Source organism: Rhinolophus sinicus, chromosome 16, assembly GCF_057876585.1.
Source record: "Rhinolophus sinicus isolate RSI-liver-muscle chromosome 16, RSI-T2T, whole genome shotgun sequence".
Lineage (NCBI taxonomy): Eukaryota > Metazoa > Chordata > Mammalia > Chiroptera > Rhinolophidae > Rhinolophus > Rhinolophus sinicus.
In genome coordinates, this window is record NC_142516.1 from 19,340,889 (window position 1) to 19,364,289 (window position 23,401).

General features: G+C 36.8%; 1 protein-coding gene across 1 annotated transcript in view; it reads right to left on the bottom strand.

The window, feature by feature from the left end:
* Positions 1–23,401, bottom strand: part of HSDL2 (hydroxysteroid dehydrogenase like 2) — a 52,138-nt gene that overhangs the window by 13,969 nt on the left and 14,768 nt on the right. The window contains exons 3-9 of the mRNA XM_019749544.3: positions 23,044–23,142; positions 21,552–21,666; positions 18,210–18,313; positions 16,923–17,021; positions 8,752–8,946; positions 6,923–6,994; positions 2,019–2,168 (exon numbers count right to left, since the gene is read on the bottom strand). Coding sequence (XP_019605103.2) covers positions 2,019–2,168; positions 6,923–6,994; positions 8,752–8,946; positions 16,923–17,021; positions 18,210–18,313; positions 21,552–21,666; positions 23,044–23,142 — 834 coding nt within the window. The remainder of the gene's footprint in view (positions 1–2,018; positions 2,169–6,922; positions 6,995–8,751; positions 8,947–16,922; positions 17,022–18,209; positions 18,314–21,551; positions 21,667–23,043; positions 23,143–23,401) is intronic.

Consider the following 23,401-nt stretch of genomic DNA (forward strand, 5'->3'; position numbering starts at 1 on the left):
GTAACGGATTGAACATGAAGAGGACGAGGGAGGGAGGGTGCATAAGAATGATTTGCTACTTTGGGGCTTGGGAAACAGTAAATACTGGTGTGCTTTTTACTGAGCGAGGACTGCTGAAGAAGAGCAGATTTCACAGGTAGTGCCAAAGGCAAGTATTAGGAATGGTGAGTTGTTTTGCACATTTTTACATTGAGGCATCTTTGTGACAGCCAAGTGAAAATGTCAAATGAAGTCTGACGGGGCTAGAAATACAGACATATAAGTAATCAGTTCATATGGTCATTGATGTCAATCGAGTGGTTGGAGTTTTCTAGAGAATGTCTGTAGAGTATAAAGAGTGCTAAGACAGTGAAGGATAGAGAAGCATCTAACACAGGAAACTGAAAACGCAAAAGCGTGATTACAGACAGAAGGAAAGCAAGGAGAGCTATTGTCAAGGAAGCCAAGGAAAGGGAGAATTTCCAGAAGGAAAGAGTGGTCAACAGCATTAAATGTTGCAGAGTGGTGACAGGGTAAGAATGACAAATGTACACAGGTGACATAGAAGCAACCAACGACATTGGTGAGAACAAATTCAATGGAATGGAGAAAAATATCAGAGCAGAGTGAATCATAGATGAAAATAAGTTTTGCTCTGAAAGGGAGGGTATTATTATTGTTTTGTTTCAAACACAGAATAGATTGGGAACGTTGACATAGAGAAGGAGGCTGCAGAATGAACAAGTAGAAGAGAGGGCATATTTAATAGCACAAAGTCCCTGAGGAGGCCAGAGGAAATGGTACTTTGCTACTCAAGGTGGGATCCATGGATTGCAGTACTGTCTCCACCTGCAGAAGTGCAGAATTCAGACCCCACCTCAGACCTATTAAGTCAGATTCTGCATTTTAGCACGAACACAGGTAACCAGTATGAACATTAACACTTGGGATGCACACTGATCTAGAGCTGAGCTCCACTCTGTTGGGAGGGGAGGAAGAGAGGATGATGTCTATAATAGTTGATTGAGTATCAGATGAAAGGAAGCTGAAGAAATTTATCTATAGGCTTCAATTATCTCTGTGATAAAGATGGAATTCTTTGCTGACACTGGCAGGGAAGTGGTGAAGGGAAGAGAAGGAAGACGTGAAGAACACTGAGAAGATTTAAAATAGTCACGGTGGAAAATGAGGCACTAAGCTGAGTACAGAAATACAGAATTCTGAGATGCTACTTAGACCCCAGTTGAACAGGGGCAAGGATGACTTTCTACTGGTACAGATCCACTGGGTGATGGGATTTTTCTTTTTTCTTTTTTTCATTTCTCCAGCGGGATTTAGAAGTCTGGAGGCAACTGTGGGGCCGCAGGATAGTTTCATGGGTTTTGACAGTGACATAAGCACAAAAGATCCAAAAATTTAGGATACAGTCAAGAGAGTGCTTGAAGTAATGGACCAGGGGTTTTAGGATAGAAAAGGAAGTAAAAACAGGAAGGCGAAGATGGATTAAGACACAATAGAAGAGACAAAGGATGAAAGACTAATAATGTCAAAGTTTGCGTACAAATGGGAGTGAGGTAGCTAGTTCTTAAAAATGTCCTGAACCTGTGTTAATACTATATTGAGAAGAAACATATTGAAAGGTTTTAAAAAGCTGAGTAAATTCAGACTGACTTGGAAAATCTCAAAGATAAAAATGTCGAGGTGCCCGTGGTAGATGATAAATTACTGTATTATACTACCTGTCGTGATCCATATGCCCTTCGACACAGGATTTTCCCTCAATTACATATGACAAGGAGTTATTTAACACTGGAAATTTTTGTAATGAAATTTTATTTTATATGTGTCCATATGCACTGATCTTAACTTAAACATACAAATAGTGGTTATTTGCCATTTTTCAATGTCTGCATTCTTGGGTCAGGGTTCCGGATACAGCCAACTAGCCAGATGACTACTACTAGAGGTGGTTTTCTTCCAAAGGGGATACCCTACGCTTTGTTTCATAAAACCCTCAGGTAACCAGGTGTAATCCTTACCTGAGAGTTCGAACTGATAGACTGCTTGAGTGGTTTTAACAATGTCATCAGTGAGAGACTCCTTAATGACTTTAAATGTTTCTTCCACAGTTCCAGAACGTGGTTTTGGTGCTGGCTGCAGCTTGTCATCTTTCAATTCTGGAATGGCACCTGTAAAATATTATTGATGTAAATGGCTTTAAAACCTAGGTAATATAAGGCCACCCAGAGGATTAATTAATTAACAGAACAGACTTGCTACCAGTTAGACCTGTTTGACCAAAATGACCTTAAATACCTTGGCATCTAAAAGCATAAAGCAAACCGATGGAGTTAACAACTAAACACATCAATTATGATTATAAATGTAAATGATTTATACTCTCCAAGTAAAAGGCTGACTCTCAGGTTAAAAAAAAACAACCCACTACTAAACTGTCCAGTGTTTAATAATAAACAAACCTAAACAAATTATTGGAGTTTTAGGGGTAATAATTAATCACTGCTTCATCCCCTCTCAGTTTTAAAACCAAATGAGAAAAGAACACACCAGAGTCAGAAAGATGGAGATCAGAATGTCAACTGTGTAATCAGTGGAGTGGAAATAAAGATTGTAGTCAGTAGACTACAACTACACAAGCTTTAATGGGAAAGAGAGAGCATTTTAATAACTGGAAAAAAAAAAAAAAAGACACATGGCTAACAGCCCCTGACACAGCCTCTGGTAACTTCACACCAATATAAAAATGTAAAAAATAAACAAAAACAAAAAACCCAAACACTGAACATCATTTGACTGACACACAATCTCCTGTCAGAGTCTAGGAAGAAATGGGCAGTACCTCTAAGGTAGATGGAGTCAGTCTAAGAAACACTGGACTGCCTGTGCTTCACCTCATGGAAGATCTCAAATGAACAATAGCTCTACTCACCTATACAGAAAAGAAAGGTTCTCACCTTTTAGAACACTGGCTCAGACTCTGGGCTTAGACTAGAATCTGTCCCTCTGTTCTACAATGCAGCTTTTCAAGAAAGACCCCATCTTTCACATCCAATTTCAAGGCTCTCAGCTCCCAAGTACCAGAGGAGCAGACGGTAGGGGAGTTCATCCTGGAGAGTGCACACCACTTCAAAACATGACTGATAAAGACGGGGAAGGGAAGAACCTTGGCAGGAGGACAGCCTGAAGAGAGTCGTTTTTAAGCAGAAGAGGTACAAGAAGGTCCCATGTCAGCCTTGCACATTGGCCCTAGCTATATGCCCCACAGGTACCACTACAGAAACTATAGTTCTGAGACAGGATTTCCACCAGATGAACCGGGACTGGAGCCAAAAGCAACCTACACATCCGTCATTTGACTACACTAGTTCTAGAGATATCCCCTAATGTGAGGATGAATTAACAGGGAAAAAAATAACCTGATGCCTATGAAAAACCAATGTTCCACAGGGTAATAGGAGGTTATTCTGAAGAGCAAAAGTCAATCTCTAAAAGTAACTTACTGTGAAACCCACAAGAATTCCTCCACAACAAAACTACATGAAAGAGGAGCAGAAAGTCATATACAACTGGCTGAGATGAAAAGACAATAGAATAAAATGAAAACAAAATGGGAACATGAGAAACAAAAAATACAATAGCAAAATTAAAATAAACATTAGAGGCAGTATTGAACAGAGATGAAAGTGTCGAAAATCTTATCAGTAATATAGAGTACAAACTTGAAAATGTCTCCCAGAATGCAGAAGAAAAGAACAAAAGATGGAAATGAGATGGTGGTAACTACAAGGGAAAAGCAAAGGGTAGTCAGGCTAAGAATAAGTGTTTCTGAGGAGAATCCAAAATATTAAAATTGTATCTAAAGAAAAAAAACAAAAATAACCTGGAGAGTTAAAAAAGAAAAAGGATGAGTGGGCCCCCTGTGTTGCAGTGGGGGGTGGGGAATCAGTGAATGAAAAACATCAATGAAGAAATGGCAGTACCACTTTCAATATGAGAAAAAAAAGCATTAGTTTAAAATTGTGTACATAGTTTACAATACATTACATAATTACATATATGTTATGTAAAACAAATATACATAGCACAAATACCAGAAAACGGTACAATCAAATGTTCACAGGATTATTAAATAGGGGTTGCAATAGAAAGGTAAATTCCCCCTTTGGAAATGAGGGCTACACACTAACTTCTGAGGGACAAACTGAAGTCAACATATATGGATTTGGATATGGATATAAAAAGATCACCTGAAAGAGGTAAGTTAGATCCAGGCCAGATATACTGGACTATTACCTATATGAATATATTAATATATCTAGAGAAAATGTTAAGTAGAATTGCAGTTGACTGAACCAGGAAGAATAGGAAAAAGAGAGCGACAGAAGTAAATGCTCTCTCCAACACTGTATGGAGACAAACAGCTTTATTCGCCAAAGAAATCTGAGTATTCCGACCTCAAAAGGATGAGGCCATGGAAGGAGAACTGACTCTGGGTGGTGAACACACAATGTGATATACAGATGATGTATTACAGAATTGCACACTTGAAACCTATGTAACTTGACTAACCATTGTCACCCCAATAAATTTAATTTAAAAAAAAAGATGTTGACAGGTTGGAAAGATGAGATAAACAAGATGACTCTTACGTGGCACAAATATAAAAATAATTAATTAATTTTCTATCAAAAAAAAAGAAAGGATGTGGGCACCCTTCATGTGGAGATGGATACATGGATCACAGTCAATGCACTTGACATTCTAACCCCATAGGCAAAATCATTCCTATGAAAGCCTAATGCCAATAAACATTTATCTTACATTTTACTTAGCTAAGCTCCCTTGCTCTGATTCCATGATCATGAAACAACCTGCTGATTATGATCTGTTCCCTATGTAATTATAACCAAAGGGAGAGAATAGGCTGATCATAGCAACTACGCATTTAGTCTAAGACATGGCAACTCCTCATTATAAACTAATAAATTGGGATTGCTGGAGGGAAAACTTGCTAATTTAAAGGACTTGAAGTATTCAAGAGTTAGGAAAGCAATTTTAAGTTTATTTTGCAAGTTCATTTAAGCAAATTAAGTTAAGGGTATAGACTTTGGAAATGAAGAAATACGAAATTAAATCCTGGCTCTACCACCTGCCAGATCTGTGATCACACAGGTGTAATTAATCGTAAAATGAGGATAATACCTGTTTTGTAGGAGTATAAGTATTAAATGAGACAAATGCATGCAAAGTATTTAACAGTGTTTGGCACATTACAGGTGCCCAATAAATGTTTGTTAAAACACAAAATAAATATACACGAACAGTAAGTGGTTCTTATTATTTAAATTTGGAATTTAAATGAGCATATTTCGTGTATATCTTCCTCCAAAATATAGATCCAATCTTAAGAGAGCTGAGCAAAATCAGGATTTTAAACTTGCCTCTATTAGAGGACGAGACTCTATTAGACTTTGATAAGCTCTCTAATTAAACCGAAACTTATTTCTGCTATTCTGTCAGAAGCCTTTTAAGAAAAAGACTGACAGTCTTGTTTTAATACTCTGATACGTCCACGTGGCAACTAAATGAAAGATCTAATTTTTTAAATTAAAAAAAATTTAATTTTTAAAAGAGCTATCTCTGGATGGTGGGACTATGCGTAACTTTTTTCCAGTCTATATTTTTCAAATTTTCTACAATACAAAAGAAAAGTTGCCTTTTTCATTACCTAAGCAATTTTTTAAACTCTCTCCAAAAAATATGGACCAAAAAAAAAAGATAAAGATATAAAAGATAAGATTAAGGGGTAGCCAGTTAGCTCAGTTGGTTAAAGCGTGGTGCTAATAACACTAAGGTTGCCGAGTAGATGCCGCCTGGGCCACTGTGCGCTGCGCCCTCCTTAAAAAAATTAATTAACTAATTAATTAAAAAAAGAAAAAAAGGTAAGATTAAGCCAGAAAGATTTGACGTTAAAATGCATTGCAGTAAGGTTCTTTAAGTTTGCTAAATATAACAGAGGAACTTTGTTCCTAAATTTTGTAAGAGCCATCTAAAGAATCCATGATCATTTAGGAGACTCAGTGTCTAGGACATAAAAATAAGGTAAGGGCCTAGAAGAACAGCAGCTGTTCTTGTTAATAAACCACGAGTGAAATTCTTTTTATGGGTATTTGTTAAAGCATGTTTCTTCTGACATTTCAGTAAGCTAGTGGCATACTGCAAGAACACAAATACTAACATGTAAACTCTGGACCAATTCAAGGGGGTAATTGTTTTTCAATTATAAAAACAGAACAAAGTAAAACCAAAATCTCCTTTGAAGTTAATTTTTCCCATAAAGTAGTCACATAGCACAAACTCTGTGAATGGTGTGACACATTTTGTGTGACACATTTTCCCTCAAAATAAAATAACACATCAACACAAAATACCTAAAGACAGTGCTATGAAAAGAAATGAAACTTTTAAAAAGGGTTGCTTTTTTCTTTTTAGACAGCTTTTTTTTTTTAAATCAAATGAAAAGACTCTATTAAGAACTTCTTACTGGGGCGGCCAGTTAGCTCAGTTGGTTAGAGCGCGGTGCTCTTAACAACAAGGTTGCCGGTTCGATCCCCACATGGGCCACTGTGAGCTGTGCCTTCCACAACTAGATTGAAACAACTACTTGACTTGGAGCTGATGGGTCCTGGAAAAACACACTTAGAATAAATAAAAAGTTAAAAAAAAAAAAAGAAAAGAACTTCTTACTCGTAGAAGAAAAACACAACTTTCTTTGCTAGAATTAACTAAAACTTCACATTGTCTAGTTTAAATTACAAATGGTTTAAAAGCAGAATGCAAAAAATGTCCAATTCTGTATCTTGGAAGGAATACATAAGTTAGTATCTTTATTTTCGTACATAAAATATGGTCTGTATCTTACCATGTGATCCCATTTTCTTGGTAACTGTATCCGGCAATTCATCTAAGAAGAAATCTGGCAACAAAGAATGGCCTGAAAAATAGACCCCAAAAATAATCAGGTTACTGTAACTACTTCAATATATTAAGATGTTAACAACTGTTTAATAAATACTTATTTGTTTTTATTCAAATGATCATTTTGGTGCAATGGAAAGACCCCCATGAGAACCGTCAAATGACCTGACCTTCACTAAGCTAAAAGCCTTTCCTCACAATCCAGTTATCCTGGTCTCCTATGGCAAAGTTCATCTTTAAGATCCAGCCAAAAGTCACCTATTATGTTGAGCCCTAAATGCTCTCCCAGGAGCCTCTGTCCCCTTCTCATCTATCCATGCAACCTTCAGTCCTATATCCAATGTGCTCAGGACTCATTTCTTCCCTGGCCCCCTGAGAAAAGGGGGTTCCTCATTAAGGAGGACTTATTTATCATCTCTGTCTGTCTGCTCCTGCTTCTGAGAAGATTAAACACTGGAGGGCAGGAATGCATTGGTCTTTGTTATATCCTAACACTTATTACAGTACCACATCACATTAAATTCTCAACACTTGGTAGGATTTTTAACTTAAATGAAAAATTTTGTGCACAAAGACACTGCGTCTTTCAAACCTAAAGTGATAATTACACTGTACCAGTACCCAGAAGACCTGGATCTGGTTCAGGTTCTGCCACCATTAGCTGACTGCTCTTAGGCAAAGGCTTACTCTCTTTGAACCAGTTTCTCCACTGTAAATATTAACTACTGAATACTGTGACTGTACCACACGCCAGACACTGTGCTAAGCACATTACAGTCCTGTGCGGAAGGCATCATTCCCTCAATTTTACCAATAAGGAAAGCGAAGCTCAGAGAAAGTGGGTGACACACCTAAAGTCACAGCTAGTGAGCAGCCAAGTTGGAATCTGAGGCCGGACTGGCTTCTCCCAAACTCCGTGTTCTTAATCACTACACAATATTCCTTCCCTCACAGAATTGCTATGAGGTTAAATAGATAATGTATGTAAAAGTGCTTTGTAAAGCTGTAAAGAGCAATTTAATTCAATTCAGTTCAAATTGAACAGACAGACAGGGATGATACAAATATAAACATGTGGTTTCTGTCACCTAGAATTTCAACTTAATGAATAATATTTAAAACATACTTTTGCACAAATAAACATAACTCTCATTTGTGGCTATATTGTCTATTATTTAGTACACATTATATTTTATACATGAAGTAAAATGCATTATCATCACCATTATCGTCTGCAATTTCGGAGAGGAAAAGTGATTTTTGAACAAGGGGGACTTCAGAGAACTTCTCAAATCAGACCCTTTAACACAGGCCAGACTCTGCTCACTCACCTTCACCAGCTGTCATTAAGCTACTCTAAGAGACACAAACATTAGGAAAGAGTCCATAATCTTAAAAAGTTTTTGTGAAAAACCCACTACTATATCATCTGTTACTATATCCTTGAATAAAATCTTTACTCCGTGATTTTAAGATCAATTTTTAAAACTAATTTTCATTTTTGGTTTCAAGATTTGGAAATGGCTAATAGCTAATGTGACCTTCTGTATCTGAGTATCATTTAAAGAGCCCTCAACGCACTTCTATTTTTTCTTTCTCTCCTTTTTAAGGTGTGTCGAATGGGTTTTGTTTCCCTTCATTGGGAGGACTGCTTTTAAAAGAACATGTAGATTTTATAATCACACAAATGCACACACACAAAAAACAGATGTGTGTTCATTGCAGAAAATGTGGGAAAGACGTAGCAATACTTTGAAAAACTGTATGCATTACCTGGTTTAATTGCATAGATGTCAAAATTTTTTATTCCTTCTTCTTTTAAGATATTTTCATCAATAATAAAGTTGCCAGTAAAACTTTTTGGTCTTTTGAAAATGGAATATGCAGCATCTGCAATGATATCAACTTTTCTACACTGGCTTTCAACACCAGATCCTCCCAGCATATCCATAGCAGCAGTGTGTATGGCTGTGGAGAAAACAAACATACACATTCATAACTCCAAATCAAATAACAGGACTATGTAAGTAACCAGCAAGACAGCTAATCTCTTTATTTCTCGGATGATAAAAAACAAGGTCCAGAGAGCTTACGGCACATGCCAAACATTCTACTGACGTAACTGGGTAGAAAACACACGTTCCTTGCTCTACACAATACTGCCTTATAAAGAACACCTTCATGAGACTCACAGCAAAATTCAACTAGATTTTTCTGATTTACAACACTTAAGAATTTGCATACCATTCTTGAGGGTCAAGAAAACCAGTAAAGTATAATAGAAAGAGCACTGAGCTATAACTCAGGTGCTTATGAGATTTTTATGCCAACTATGCCATGACTTTTGGCAAGCCACTTTAACATCTTTCGGCCTCATCTGTGTCTAATAAAATATGGAGCTCCTTTCCTAAGCTGATTGTCTCTCTTTCCCATCTATTAGAATAGACAGACTCTGTTTTCTTGTGTTTACATCACTGTACGCCCAGTGCCTGAAACTATGACAAACGCACCATAAGTACTCAATAAGTACAGGTTAACAACAGGATCCACTGCATGAAATTCACTGATGATTCAGGAAAGAAAATAAACAAGATTTTTAATGAAAGCTTATAGGCCTTGGAGCACAAGAATCCTAAAGGTGACCCTAAAACTTATTAAAGAATAATTGGGGAAGTATCTACTGGTAGCTTCCGACTGATTCTCTTGATACAGCTTGCTCAAAACAAATAGTAACAAGAGTCCAAAAATCAATTGAAGATTTCCTTTCACGTCAACATATACACACATATCAGGTTTAAAACATCGCCATTGCCTGAGTCTCCTTCTCTGGGGAGACAGCTTATCCCACCTCTTTAACATCTGCCGGCCCCCACCAAGTACACATATATATTCCTGTGTATACTCACTAAACCAAAGATACCACTGATTATAAAGTGTACCACTAAGAAAAAAAATCTCCCAATTAAACTAAGATACATCATCAATTGTAAGAGCATCCTGATCTCAAAAATGTAAAAACATGGGCATCTCAGAATCAATGAAGGATTGTATAAACTGCTATTAAAGCAAGTTGGAAAGTAGGTCCTTTGAAAAACAAGTAAACTAATTTTGGTTTCTAGCACCAGAAAAGCCAGCTGCCCCCCTGTCACCTTGGCCTCCCTGGTTAGTGAGTTCCCACGTCTATTTGCAGTGTGGTCCAGGTGACACAGGACTGCAGCTGTTCTGCGATCTTTTGCTATCTTCCTCTCTGCTGCCAGTACCAAGATCAGCAGCTGCCACTTCCAGATTCCTCACTCCAGGCTACATGAAATCTATCCCAAAGGGGACCTTCCTCTTCTACCACACTTGTTCTGAGCAGTCAAGAGGTAAGAGGCAACCGGCACTTTGAACAGAAGCCCTCATCCCTCCTCTCCCCCCCAACCTCCATTTCAGCAGAAACTATGAAAATGGGTTTTATAAAAAGATCCCAAAGACCGAGAGATTCGGGGAGTAGAGGCAAGCAGAGAAGGACAAAGTGTGATGGAAATGAATTCTCTCATCTCCAACAGTAAACGGTCAACTCTTGGAGGGTAAGGGCTGCATCACATTCATCTTAGTTCCCCTAATGCCTGTACACAGTAGACACTTAATAAATTATTTACTGAATGCATAATAAACAGATAGTACAGAGAACTGTGCCTGGAATATAAAAGTATTTGGAAGATGAACAAATAGAAAATGACAAGTAACATAGCACAGGTACAAACAGGGAAAGTATTATGTTAGGACTTCGTTATCTCAGAGAGCTCCCTTTTTAACTAACTGCCTGACTCCCACTATCTACCAACTTTAGGAACAGCAATGTTTGAGGTAGAAGGAGGAGGTTGAGAAAGGAGGAGAGAAGGAAAGAAAGTTGAAAAAGAGAGGCACAGTAAAGTGTGAACTTTCAAACTTTTTGACTGTGATCCATAGTAAGTAATACTTTTTACCAACATGACTAAGAATATATAATATGTAATATACACACGCAAACACATTTTATTTATATGACATTTGTGCATGAAACAAAAGTTTATGAAACACTGCTGACTCTTACTATATGCAATACTCTCTAACATTTTTCTAGTTTATTCCATTAGAAATAAAAAAAAAAAAAATATTCTGGCTGTTGCCTACTAAGTCAGTTTCACAATCCACTAAATTGATTTCATGACTCACCAATGAGTCTTGACACGTAGTTTGAAAAATATTGTAGAAGCACCTTTTCACTCTCACCTTTTGCCCTACTGCAAAGAATATCACCCCCCCAAATAAATCTTAAAAGATTTCTGTCTGCTACAGAAACATAAGGGAAACGAAGCAATAAAACATGTTTCTGATCCCACAGTGGGCCAGGGAACAAAGAAATCTTGGTCAACTTGGAGAAGAAAGGAAGTTTTAACGATTGATGCTGGAGTCCTTAACACGTTGTATACGGCGGGGTTTAAATCCCTCGTGAAGATTCTCGTGATCCGTACGCAACGTGTTAAGAGAAAAGAAAGAATGTGACTAGAGAGCTCGCTGCAGTAGCTCAATTGTCCTCCGAGTTAGATCAGCAACACGCCTCAGTGCTCCATAAATTCCCACCCATGGACCCTTATTTCCCCAGCTTCGGCATCACAGGCCACTAGACCTTTCACTCCTGCTTGGAGCTGAGGAAATCCCTTCACCCAATACACAGCAGATGGGACACAAAGATGAAAAGAACTCCCTCATCTGTTCCTCAGCTAGAATTCTGGAGACGTTTCACACTGCCTTATGTGGCAATTCAGTATGAGAGTACTCGTAGGGCTATACTACTCTGTAAAGATAGTGGATTCAATGTGCTTTTAACGGCCAACTCCTGCCAACCAACCTAGTAATCTAGTAGGTGAGAAGGCCAAATACCCTGCATAGTGTCTGCCACATGGTAACTGTCCATTAGATATTTGCAGAGTGATGGATGAGTAAGTAAAATAATGCCAGAAGGAAGAAGAATGAAAATGAACAGATAAAGGTCTGTAGTGAATACAGGAACACGTTAAATACCCCAATGAGCAGAATCAAGAAAATCCAGAATGTCGGCAATTCTGTAAATTACCTGGTTTCTCAAGAAATAAGCAGCAAGAAAAAAGTGTATAACTTCTATAGATTAAAAACATTTAAGAGACACAGCACGCAAATGTAATGTGTGGAACTTGCTTAGATCCTGATTTGAACAAATGCACTGCACAGAAAACATTTGAGACACTTGAGGAAACTGGAACACTGGGTATTTGATGATATTAAAGTGTTAATGAATTTTAGCTGTGATAATGATTTTCTGGAGTTTTTTTAAAGAGTCCCTGTATTTTAAAGACATATACTGAACTATAATACAGATGAAATGACAGTATGACTTAGATTAGCTTCACAATAAAACAGTACAGGTGAGGGTGAAGGGGGATGGGCACAGCATGTGGGCTGGTGAAACAAGATTAGCCACAAAGTGAAAATGGATGAAGCTGAATAGTACATGGTGTACTCGTCTCTCTACTTGTGCACATGTTTGTATATATGTTTGACAAATAGATAATAAAGGGCCTTAGAGAATATTTATTGTAATTCCTGATTTTCTACATGGGGTCCATAGGTACAGAGAGCTACTGCATCTCACACAATTAAGAATATGGGCAATATAAGAAATGGATAATCTCAAGTACTGACAGCGTTTGGATGTTTAATAAAACTCTGTTCTATCATTTCCTTACCCTAACTAAATTGTATAGTTACCAAAGAATCTGGAGGACAAATTAAATGTGTTAACAAAAATACTAAAACAAATGTGATTGTAAGAGTACAAAAGCCAAGAGGCTCTCACAGAAGAAAAGAAGCAGACCGAATCAGGGAAATCTATTTAAACTTTAGAATCAGAGTACACATATCTAAAAGTACCTAAAAAGGTACTCTGATTGTATTATATTCATATGATTTATTTGTCCAAACAAAAATTTTAAGCTACAAAGGGCAGAAACAATGTGTCTTATTTCTTCTTTTTCATTCTTCAATAGTTCCACGTTAGAGATACAATAAAAATACTGTTTCAACTTTAATAAGCATAACAAAGCTTTCACATAGGTTTTATGGTAGTTCTGTATAAAAGTTACCAAGTTGCCAAATCCACTTAGTGAAGAGAAACATTTCCAGCAAATTAAGTAAGACCTTAGGGCTTTAACTACCATTTAATAATTTAATACTAATTTAATATCATGTATAAGAGCAGAAAGGATGCCAGAGAACTGAAGTTAAAAAAAAAAAGGGGGGGAAGAAACCGAATACATATGATGAAACAAAAGCCCATTATTGCCAAGAAATATGCCTGCTTTTATTGTTACTATTCAACATTGCTCTAAAAGTATTACCTAATTTAATAAGAAATGGATGGGTAAGGAATTTAATATGTACCAAAAAAAACCCACTTTTTGTGAAAACCACAATTACCACTTTTTGTGATAAGACTTTCACTTTGAAAAAATCTAAGAGAATCTGCTGAAAACTTTGTAGTATTAGTAAGAGTTCAGTTTGCTAGTACATTTATAAAAGATAAAGTGTTTACAGATACTTTGATGATACATTAGAAAATATAATGGAAAATATATTGAAAATAAGAATAAAAAAATAGAATACCTAGTAATATACTTAATAAAAAAGTAGTACTAGTCTGCTTCTGGACACATGATGACTTAGATACTCTAAAGGGTTGCCTAATTACAATAAAACTATAAATAAACAAATAAACAACAAACACTTTTTAAAGCTTTGTTGGGCTCTCAAAAAAAGAAAATCAAGCATCTACTGGTGCTTTCACATTATTAAATGTGGTAGTTAAAGCACTAAGGTCTTACCTGATTTGCTGGAAATGTTTCTGTTCACCTAAATGAACTTGGCAAGTTGGCAACTTTCATACTGAACTACCATAAAATCCATGTGTAAGCTCTATTATGCTTATTAAAGTTGAAACATTACCTTTTCATTGTATCTCTAAAGCAAGAAAAACAAGAAACGAAGCGTAAAATAATTGTAAAGAAATAAATGTTATTATTTATATGATTACTTACATAGAAAATCCAAAAGAATCTCCAGATAAATTGGAATAAAATTTAGAAAGGTAGTTGTCTATAATTTGAACATCCAAAAGCGTTTCTATACCCCAGCACCAAACAGAAAGTATAATTTTTCTAAAAAAACATACCATCTAGAATTGTGGCTCTCCCAAGATGAGACCGTTAGAATACTTTTCCTTCCCCACTCTTGCCATGCTTACATGAGCCCTTTAGAATTCAATTACTTCCATATTTCTCCCTTTCCCTTTTAGGTTTTGAAAAGAGAGTTTAGTGCTTTTAGTTAGAGACTAATCTTAAAGTTTTCTCTTATAGTATATCTCTTCTACATCAAGAGTTCTTATTTGGAACTTACATTTCATATTCCCAGTACTTCTATCATAACCCATTTACATCTAACCACATATTTTACAGGGTTATTGCTTGCCATTATTTGCTCTCTTCATTTCCCTCTATTGTGAAAAGTCTCTGCTCTGATTATTTGTTGTTTGGTTAAAAGGCCTTTGAGAAGATTTTTTTCCAAATGTGATAGATAACTTGGCATGTCCCCATATCTTCCTTTCATTTTGTCAAAAAATGTTAACTTTACTGGGTCCCATCCTATCAGTAATCTATAAATGTTATTCCACTTCCTTCTAGTTTCTGGTGTTGCAGATAAAAATAGTCTGCAATCTGGGTCTTTCTCCGTTATAAGTAACATATATGCTTCCTAATTAGCCTATAAGATTTTCGTTTTTTCCTTGAAATTCTAAGATTCTTCCAGGTGTCTTTCCCCCCGCATAAATTCAGCTTCAAACTTGCTTAACTTTTTATTCCACACACTAAAGTCTTTCCTCAGCTCAAGGGAACTGTTTTCTATTTTTAGTTCAATTACTGTTTCTCCTTTATTTGTCCATTATCCTCCTTCTGGGACTCCTGATATTAGCACGTGAAGTCCCCTAAGTCTCTCTTCTTTTTTCTTTAGGGTGTTTTTCCACTGAGATATCTCTTGCACTTAAATTTCCAAGCTACTTCTTCAGGTGCTAACAGTGACCATCCAATCCTACAATTCAACTACTATACTATATTTTAATTCAAAACACAATCTCTGCATAGTTCCAGAAAGCATGCTATAATTCTTCATGCTATAATTCAATCTTTTAAGTAGCTGCTGTATTTATTGAATCAAGGTTTTCTTTCGCAGTTTTATTTCACCGAATGCTGCTATTCTGAGTGTTTTGTTTATTCTATCTATGTCTGGATATTGGATCCCCTTAGCTGTATTACACTTTTTCTGCCTCCCAATTACTCTGCTAACCCTTAGATAATGTAAATGATGGCAACCTTGCCAGCAGTGGCAAGCAGAGCGGTCTGTGCCCCATAGATAGGTGATGTGTCGGACGTACCAGTCGCTGAGTCTGTTTGGGGGCCTAAATAAGTTTCCCTGGTCTCCCCTGTCCCAGCCTCGAGGGTATGAAATGCTTATCTGACCTGTTGAATCACCCTGTTGAGGTCCTCGGATCTCCACGGCGCAAGCTCTCTCCAGGAACTTCTGAGTATCTGTTCTCTCCAGTGCTCTCCACTTGCCCCATTCTGTCCTGTGGCCCAGAGGGTAACACAGTCCCTCACAAGCTTCTCAGTTACTTCTCTCACAGAATCAATGCCTTCCAAGTCCTGCCTGCCTCCCACCCCAACTTCTGCTCCACTCGGGAGTTTCCTGGTGGTTGGAAATGGAGGACAGCAAGAATATGACTTCCAATAGTCATCGTCCCAGAATCTGTATGTTTCAGGGAATGTAATAAAGAATATGAAGATACTTTCTAAAGGAATCCAAATTTATTATTCATTAAATAAATATCTGAGTGACCACCATGTGTAGGGCACTGTCCGAAAAGCAGAAACACTAGTATTAATCCCTAAGAAGTTTCCTTGGAAAAGGGACCACACTAACGTATATGTTTAAGTTCTGATGTTAGTGTCATAAAGGTTCTGTTAAATTTTTTAAAAGTGAAATTAAAACTGGTTCCCACTATGTATTCTCTTTATTATCATCAAGCACACTTTTCTGGGATACAATTGCCATTTAGATTTAAGATGAAATACGTTAAGGTTCTCACAGGGATTATCTATCAAATATATGGAAAAATATCTGCTGAAAAGATTGTCTTTTCTTTTTCCTCCTTCAAGCTATTATGATATATAAGTAGAGAACACCGTAGGAACCCACAAAAAGGACAAACTTTCCCTTGCTATCATTTTTGCTGGGTCTCCCCCCTTTTTACACAGCACATATTCCCAAGCCATCAGCTTCTGTCATATATTCACTGTAACGCTGCACACAAAGTCCAGCCATATGCAGGCTCTTCTGTCACCTAAAGGGGATGTAGGCTCTCTGTGAACTCAGAATTCATGTGAAAGTACAGATAAGTCAGCTTTTTATAAAGGAAAAAGACAAAGGTAGTAGGAATACAAGAAAGTAAAGAAGCAGTTGTTAGGATGTATGAGATGAAAACAAGAGTATGAGAATCTGCAGGATCTCGTAAGGTACCAGAGATGAGGATGGAGAAAAGATTCGGGATGCACAGTTGGCTTCCTGCTGGCTTTAATGAAAACTCTTCAAGTGTTCCAGGGTTCAATGTTTCTAGTACAACAATCAGCTGAAGTCAGTCTTCCAGTACAAGTCAAAGCTAGATGACTAAAAAGGGCCTTATGAGCACAATACAAAGTTTGACTTGTTTCCCAAAAGACAGAGGTTACGTTTGATGGTCTACTCACTTCTACGCCATCCTGCTCACCCAAGATGCATCTCAAGAGTGTCAAGGACAATAAGTGAGAATCTGAAAAATAGATTTTTTAAAAAGTACATACCTGTTTTAGGCCATAATGCATTGACTGCAATTTCACCTTTAAATTCTTCTGCCATTCCAAGCACACACATAGACATTCCATACTTAGCAATGGTATAAGCTAAAAGAAACCACAAAGAAGAATAATTTAATTAAGAAATAAATTCATTTGTGTGTATAAATAACCCACTTCTTTCTATTACTATTTCCTTCTTGATACATTTTCCCATAATTCTTTAATAATATAATACTATGCACAAAATATAACTTTTAAACTGTACTATTTTTAAAAGAACAGTTTTTATGGAAGTAGCTGAACCAATTTTATATGTATCAGGGATCAACTAGTTTCATGTATTTCCATCCTAATATTTGGGGTGATTTTTGCAATATTATATTAGTTTCAGGCATACAACATAGTGATTAGACATTTACATAACTTGCGAACTGATCACCCTAATAAGTCTAGTACCCATCTGACACCATACATAATTACAATATTACTGACTATATTCCTTATGCTATATACTTTACATCCCTGTGACTATTTTTATAACTGCCAATTTGTCATCCAAATATTTGATTGAAAGAAGAGACAGTAATAAACTTTCATTTTTCTTAATATTATGGGGATAAGTTACATTATTTCATAATCTTTTTTTCTAAAAATGAAAGTGATCATTTAAAGGGAAACTGCATTAGTAAAAAAACAAGAAATGTTATAAATGCTTTTAATCTAGTCAATGAAAACAGAACTTTTTTCAAGTTTACTTCTGTGGGTTCCTATTGCAACTGCATTTCCAAATTTTAGTAAATAATGTAGAAATAAGGACTAAGTATTTGACACATTTATTTTAAAGGTGGCAACTATACATAAATCTTGTTACTTAGTATACTCACATTAACTCATTAGTTGGCTGTGAAAAGTAGACTATTTCATGGATAGTTTTTAACCAACTTTATTGAAGAATAAGTTACATACAATAAAATACACCCATTGAGACTTGAAGGAGTTTTCTGGGATGATGGAAATTTGTATCTTGATTTGGGTGTTCATTATACAGTGTATACATATGTCAGAACTCACCAAACTGAACCATTAAGATCCGTACCCTTTACTGAATGTAAATTATACCTCGATTTTTAAAATTACAGATTAAAGATTAAAAATCTACTTTCCAAAATGCTACTGATTCTGCATAGAAAATTTAACGTTGAATGCTATATATAAACTGATTAAATCATAGATACACTGATTTAATACAAAACAAATGAACCAAACAAACCATTTCCTCATCCTACCACCTACCACAGTGCTGTTTGAACCACAGTGGATTCAAGTTCAGCGGCGGGCTGAGATTGAGGATATGAGCAACATTACTCTTTTTCAAATAAGGAATACATGCTTTAGATCTGAAAGCAAAAGAAAACACAAGTCAAGTTAATAGGTGTCTTTTTTTTTCCAGGTGTATAAACTATTTATTAAGAGACACAGCCTACAGATTTAGTTCAGTGCTCTACACGTTGAGAGAAACTTGTCTATTAACGAACCATAGAAATGATCCCTGAAAGGACAGTCTTAAATTAATAGCTTTCTACCAACTTCCCAACTTTTTAAAATTTTATTTTAAACTACTTCTACAGCACAACTGAACTTGTTCAGTAACCTGTAGGGTACTGTTGTTTGTTTTCACTTTTCTAGAATGAACATAGGAAAAGGAAGTTATTTTCATCCTTGAAGCTTTGCTTAATGGCCTGACAACATGCTCTGCTTGACGACAATAATCAAATCCTTGGGACATTAGCCTTAAATCCAACTGAGGTAATCCTCAACTACATCCTTCCAAATTCTTCCTCCACAACACACACACACACACACACACACACACACACACACACTTTTCAGTAACAGTTCATGTATTTGTCCGTTAGCACAGCCAGGATTGTGCTAAAGGACACGGATGCTGACTGAAGTCAGAGAGCCCTGGGTTCAAAGCCTCCTTCTGCCTTTTCATTGTGTGATCTTGGTAAAAATATATATTATAGCATTCTAATTCTCAGTTTTCCTATGTATAAATGTTGATAATACCTGCTACCATCTAGGATTGACCAACGGATTAAAATGAGATGACATATATGAGATACTTAAGACAGCGCATATACAAAACATGAAATAAGCAACTGCTATTATTAGTATTATAGATACTGATTTATTTCATCTTAGCAGGTGTGGTATTCCTACTATACCCAAATTATAATTTAATAACGTAACTCCCAATACATTTGTCATTTGGTTGTGCCACCACATCATTAATCTTTCAACTTTTACTGACTTTCGTGTATTCTCTACCTAACATATTCCTTAACAAAAGCAGGCCGAACTCATCAAGAAAAGGCAGAAATTCCAGGGCTAGTCTGGCTAAGCCAGTGGCAGGAATTAGATAAGGAACCTAAGAACCACCACCAAGAAACTGGTTTGCCCTGGAAAAATACAAGATGGCATCTGAGACCCCTTCCTAAGCGAACTTTTGACAAATGTTTCTTTATTAGCATACTAAAAGTCACACCCAGGGGAGGAGATTTAACATTAAAATGAGACGTGATGCAAGGCTAGACATGTTCCAAGCATATTTTGGAAATGCACATGCTTCCCTTGAAATCCAAGAATTCTCCATACTTCCTTGGGAAACTTCCCCACACCTGCCTACTTCCCCATCTGCCTTTAACACTTTCCTAATTCCCCAGAATCCGGGAGAAGGAATGAAACATTGGATTACCCTCTACATTCCTTAGCCAAGGAATAAAGTTTCTGATTTGCTTTGCTGAATACTGTCTCGACCTATGGAGGTGAGTGATAGCAGGCAGAAAGACCACAATTTTGGGTCTCTCTGACCCCCAATTTAATTTGCACCAATACACAATGCAATATGCCTTTGGGAGCAATATTTTGTTGTATTTGTTTTAAATACTGTTCATAAAGATAGGCAAGTTATTTTACAAAAGACTCAGGTCCAATATTTTTAAAATTTTTATTATTAAGCTATAACATTTAAGCTTAGTAACACTAACTTAATTTTATAGCTTTTAGTTTTATTTAGCATTCAGTAACTTCTAGGACTTTGAACTTATCCATTTTTCTTTCATGTCAGTTGTTTAAATTATCAAATGTACAACATTCTTGTTACCATCTACAATGTCTTTTCAAGTTTATGAACTGAATACAGTCAATATCACTAAAGGGTTTTTGTACAAATTATTCCTTTCCGAAGGTGCTTCACTTTCATGGGGGTGAGGTGGGGAGGGGCAAACAATATTACAGTTGATAGTCATTAAAACAGTGAAGCTGTACGTCTCAAAGCATCAACAGGAAACAAACCAAATCTATTCCAGGCAATAAGACCATACTTCACAAAGGAAACAGCTCATTTCATTTACTTTAGAGACACGAGCTTCTCCTCTGACCTAGTAACAAAACCTTTCCACCTGGACTTTGCCCACCTGGCCCCACCAATACCAATCCTAAATCAGGGGCATCTTCCTATAGCAACATGCCCTACCTTATATGTTACATTGAAAACTCTTAGCACCACACTCAGATGCTAATACCTTCAGCTTCATAAAATAGTTAAGTTTATTGAAAAGTTACTGTGTGCTAGGCATTGCACAAATCACTTTTACATGAATTATTTCACTTAATCAGGGTAGCAAGATCAAAGGCCCATAGGACATTTGAGTCAGTGAATAAAGTAAGCTGAGTATAGGAAAAATCAACTGTTCAGATATACAAATTTTATAACTGAATTTCTATAAGCATTTAACATAATATAAACATACAATTCTGGAGATTATATATTTAACTAAAACTTAAAAATAAAAATTAAGGGTCTCCCTTCCACCTGACCGCTGCCTTCTAACCCTGTTTCTCTAAACCACAGAAAGTCACATGTCACAGGCCACAAGGCCCTGGGTGCCAGGGATCAGGAAAGAGCTCCAGATCCTCGCTGAAACCTCCAAATAGGTCAGTTCTTTGGGCCTCATACCCACTCTTTCCCTGAGGCTTTCTCAGGCTTTCCTGAGAAAATAATCTATCTTCCATGAAGAAATGAGGGGCATTAAATAAAAAACAAAACAAAAATTAAAGTGGAAATGTTCCCATTACGAATTTCTCTTTTATAACGTAAAACTTTCCATAGAAGACCAAAAACCTGATGCCTTTTCTTCGGTCCAAAGGTCAATGTCAAGACTTCCCTTTGGCACTGCAATAAGCCTTTAACTGAGAATCATATATAATTTTGGGGTGTTTTTTTTTTAAATAGCTGTTCATAAATGTAGGAACTTTCAACAGTGAATAGAGTCTTTGCTTTTAAAAAAGGTTTTTTATTTTAGGCTATCTATTCCTGAGGTATTTGTAGATCTGTTTTCTAACACACTCATATTTAGTTTTTAGTACATTAGTGCCCTACAGCTTACATATTCCATTTAGTTTAACTACGCAAACAGTACTCATTGAGAAAGGTAACTGAACAAGGTTACTTCCTTTTTTTATAGTTTGAAATCATCGTTTCGTTTGTTTTGTTTTGTTTTAAACTGAACCTTCAAATCTACAGTTGTCAGAATGTAGTTTAGGCCATTGTTTTCATTTCAAACTTACGTAAGGTAGGTGCCTCTGGTGTTGACATTGAACATCAAATCCACCCTCTTCGTAGGTGTTTCCAATGTGTTCGTCAAGCTAATAGCACTGGCATTATTCACCAAAATATCAATTCCTGTTTTCAAATAATCAACTTCCTATTAATGTAATTTCAACTTTAGAATAAAAAGAAAAAAAAAAACATTTACTCTGTAGCGTTGAACCCTAAGTTGTTTCACAAATACTTCCTTTAGAAGTAGGAGACTGACCATTACACCAATGCAAGACTCCCAAATGATTTTCACCGGAACCATGGAGATACTGATCACCAGAACTCCACGTGACACTACAAGGAGGCTAGTCCGCAGTGGTTTGTAGCTTCCATTCTTACCTGTCCTCTTACCTCCTAGTCTTCCCTCCTTGTCTCCGAGAACCTTAGCTTAACTTCCTTAAAAAGTTTCCCCTCCTCCTTAGCATCTTTCCAAGGCCTGCCCTCCTTCCAAGACACCTGTTTCCCTCCTCTCTAAGGCCCTTACTGAAATGAAAGAGCTCCTTTCTGGTCTTGGGAACTGGGGAAAGAGAAAATATCTAGAATTTCAATTCTAGGCAAATCATCAAAGTAGATCCAGTTTGTTTTGGTAACTCATACATAAAATAAAATGAATCTAGAATAACAAGTATTTCAGCATATTCTACCCAGTTCCCCCATATGTAACATATGGTTACATTAATTGAGGAGAGGGAAGAGAACGGGATATGGGGAACTAGTTTTGGTTAGATGTATGTTACTGTTAAGGTCCTAAATTTATATTGGTGTGGGGACAGAGCCAGGCGTGCAGTTTCCAGGCTCTCAGCCTCACATAGACAGGTGCTGGCTCATGTAGTAAATGGCCATCAACTGTGACTGGATGGCCATCAGCTGTGGCTAGTTGGCCGTCAGCTGTAACCAGTGAGCCACTGGCCACTAATATAACTGCCATAGCTACACTAGCAGCAAAAGGGGGCTAGCAAGATGATGGTGGCTGAGCTAGCAAGCGGCGGAGTGTGGATTGCAGATTGCAGAGAAGCGGATTGCTAGCAAGTGAGATTGTTTGGCAGAGACAAGTGGATGGTGGGTTGCGGATAGTGTAGCTCCTGCCTCCTGTGTCTCCAGCCCAGCCGCCAGCGAAAATATAGTGGTATGACTCCCCTATCTATGGCTCCGTGGGTGTTCCTTTGTGGCCTAGCCGCATCCTGCGTTCTTACATGGGGAGCAGGAGCAGAGACCACTCAGGCCGCCCCGTGTGACTCCCTGTGTGACAATTGGACAGTAGATTTGTTATATTATTCAAAATAATTTTTATCAATTAAAAAAGTCATCAGATGGTTTTAAGCTATATTTCTGTATAAACAAATAACTCATTTCTGGTTATATGCTGAACAGACTCAGAAAATTTTAAACAATTTTAATTACAATTACAGTTACACTATGTTTTATCGATATTCAATAATTATTTCAGAAGTAAGGTATTACCTCCAAATTTCTCAACTGCTTTCGCCACTGCATTACTGATTTGCTGTTCATCTCTCACATCAACAATACATGGCAAGGCCTTTCCTCCAGCTGCTTCAACTACAGAGGACAAACAAAAAAGCATTCAAATAGAAAACCTTTCATTCTGTTACAAAGACTCAAAAGAAACAAGTACTCTATTTTCAGAAAATCAATATACATAGCTGTGTCTTACAACTATTAGTGACTCCACCCTACAGTAAGACAGATTGATTAACCCATATCCAGCTTCAGACTAGCTAAGCCAACTCTATAAAAAACAACAAAAACAGGAAGGTAATTTTTTTAAAATTACATAAAAAAGCAATAGAATGAAAAT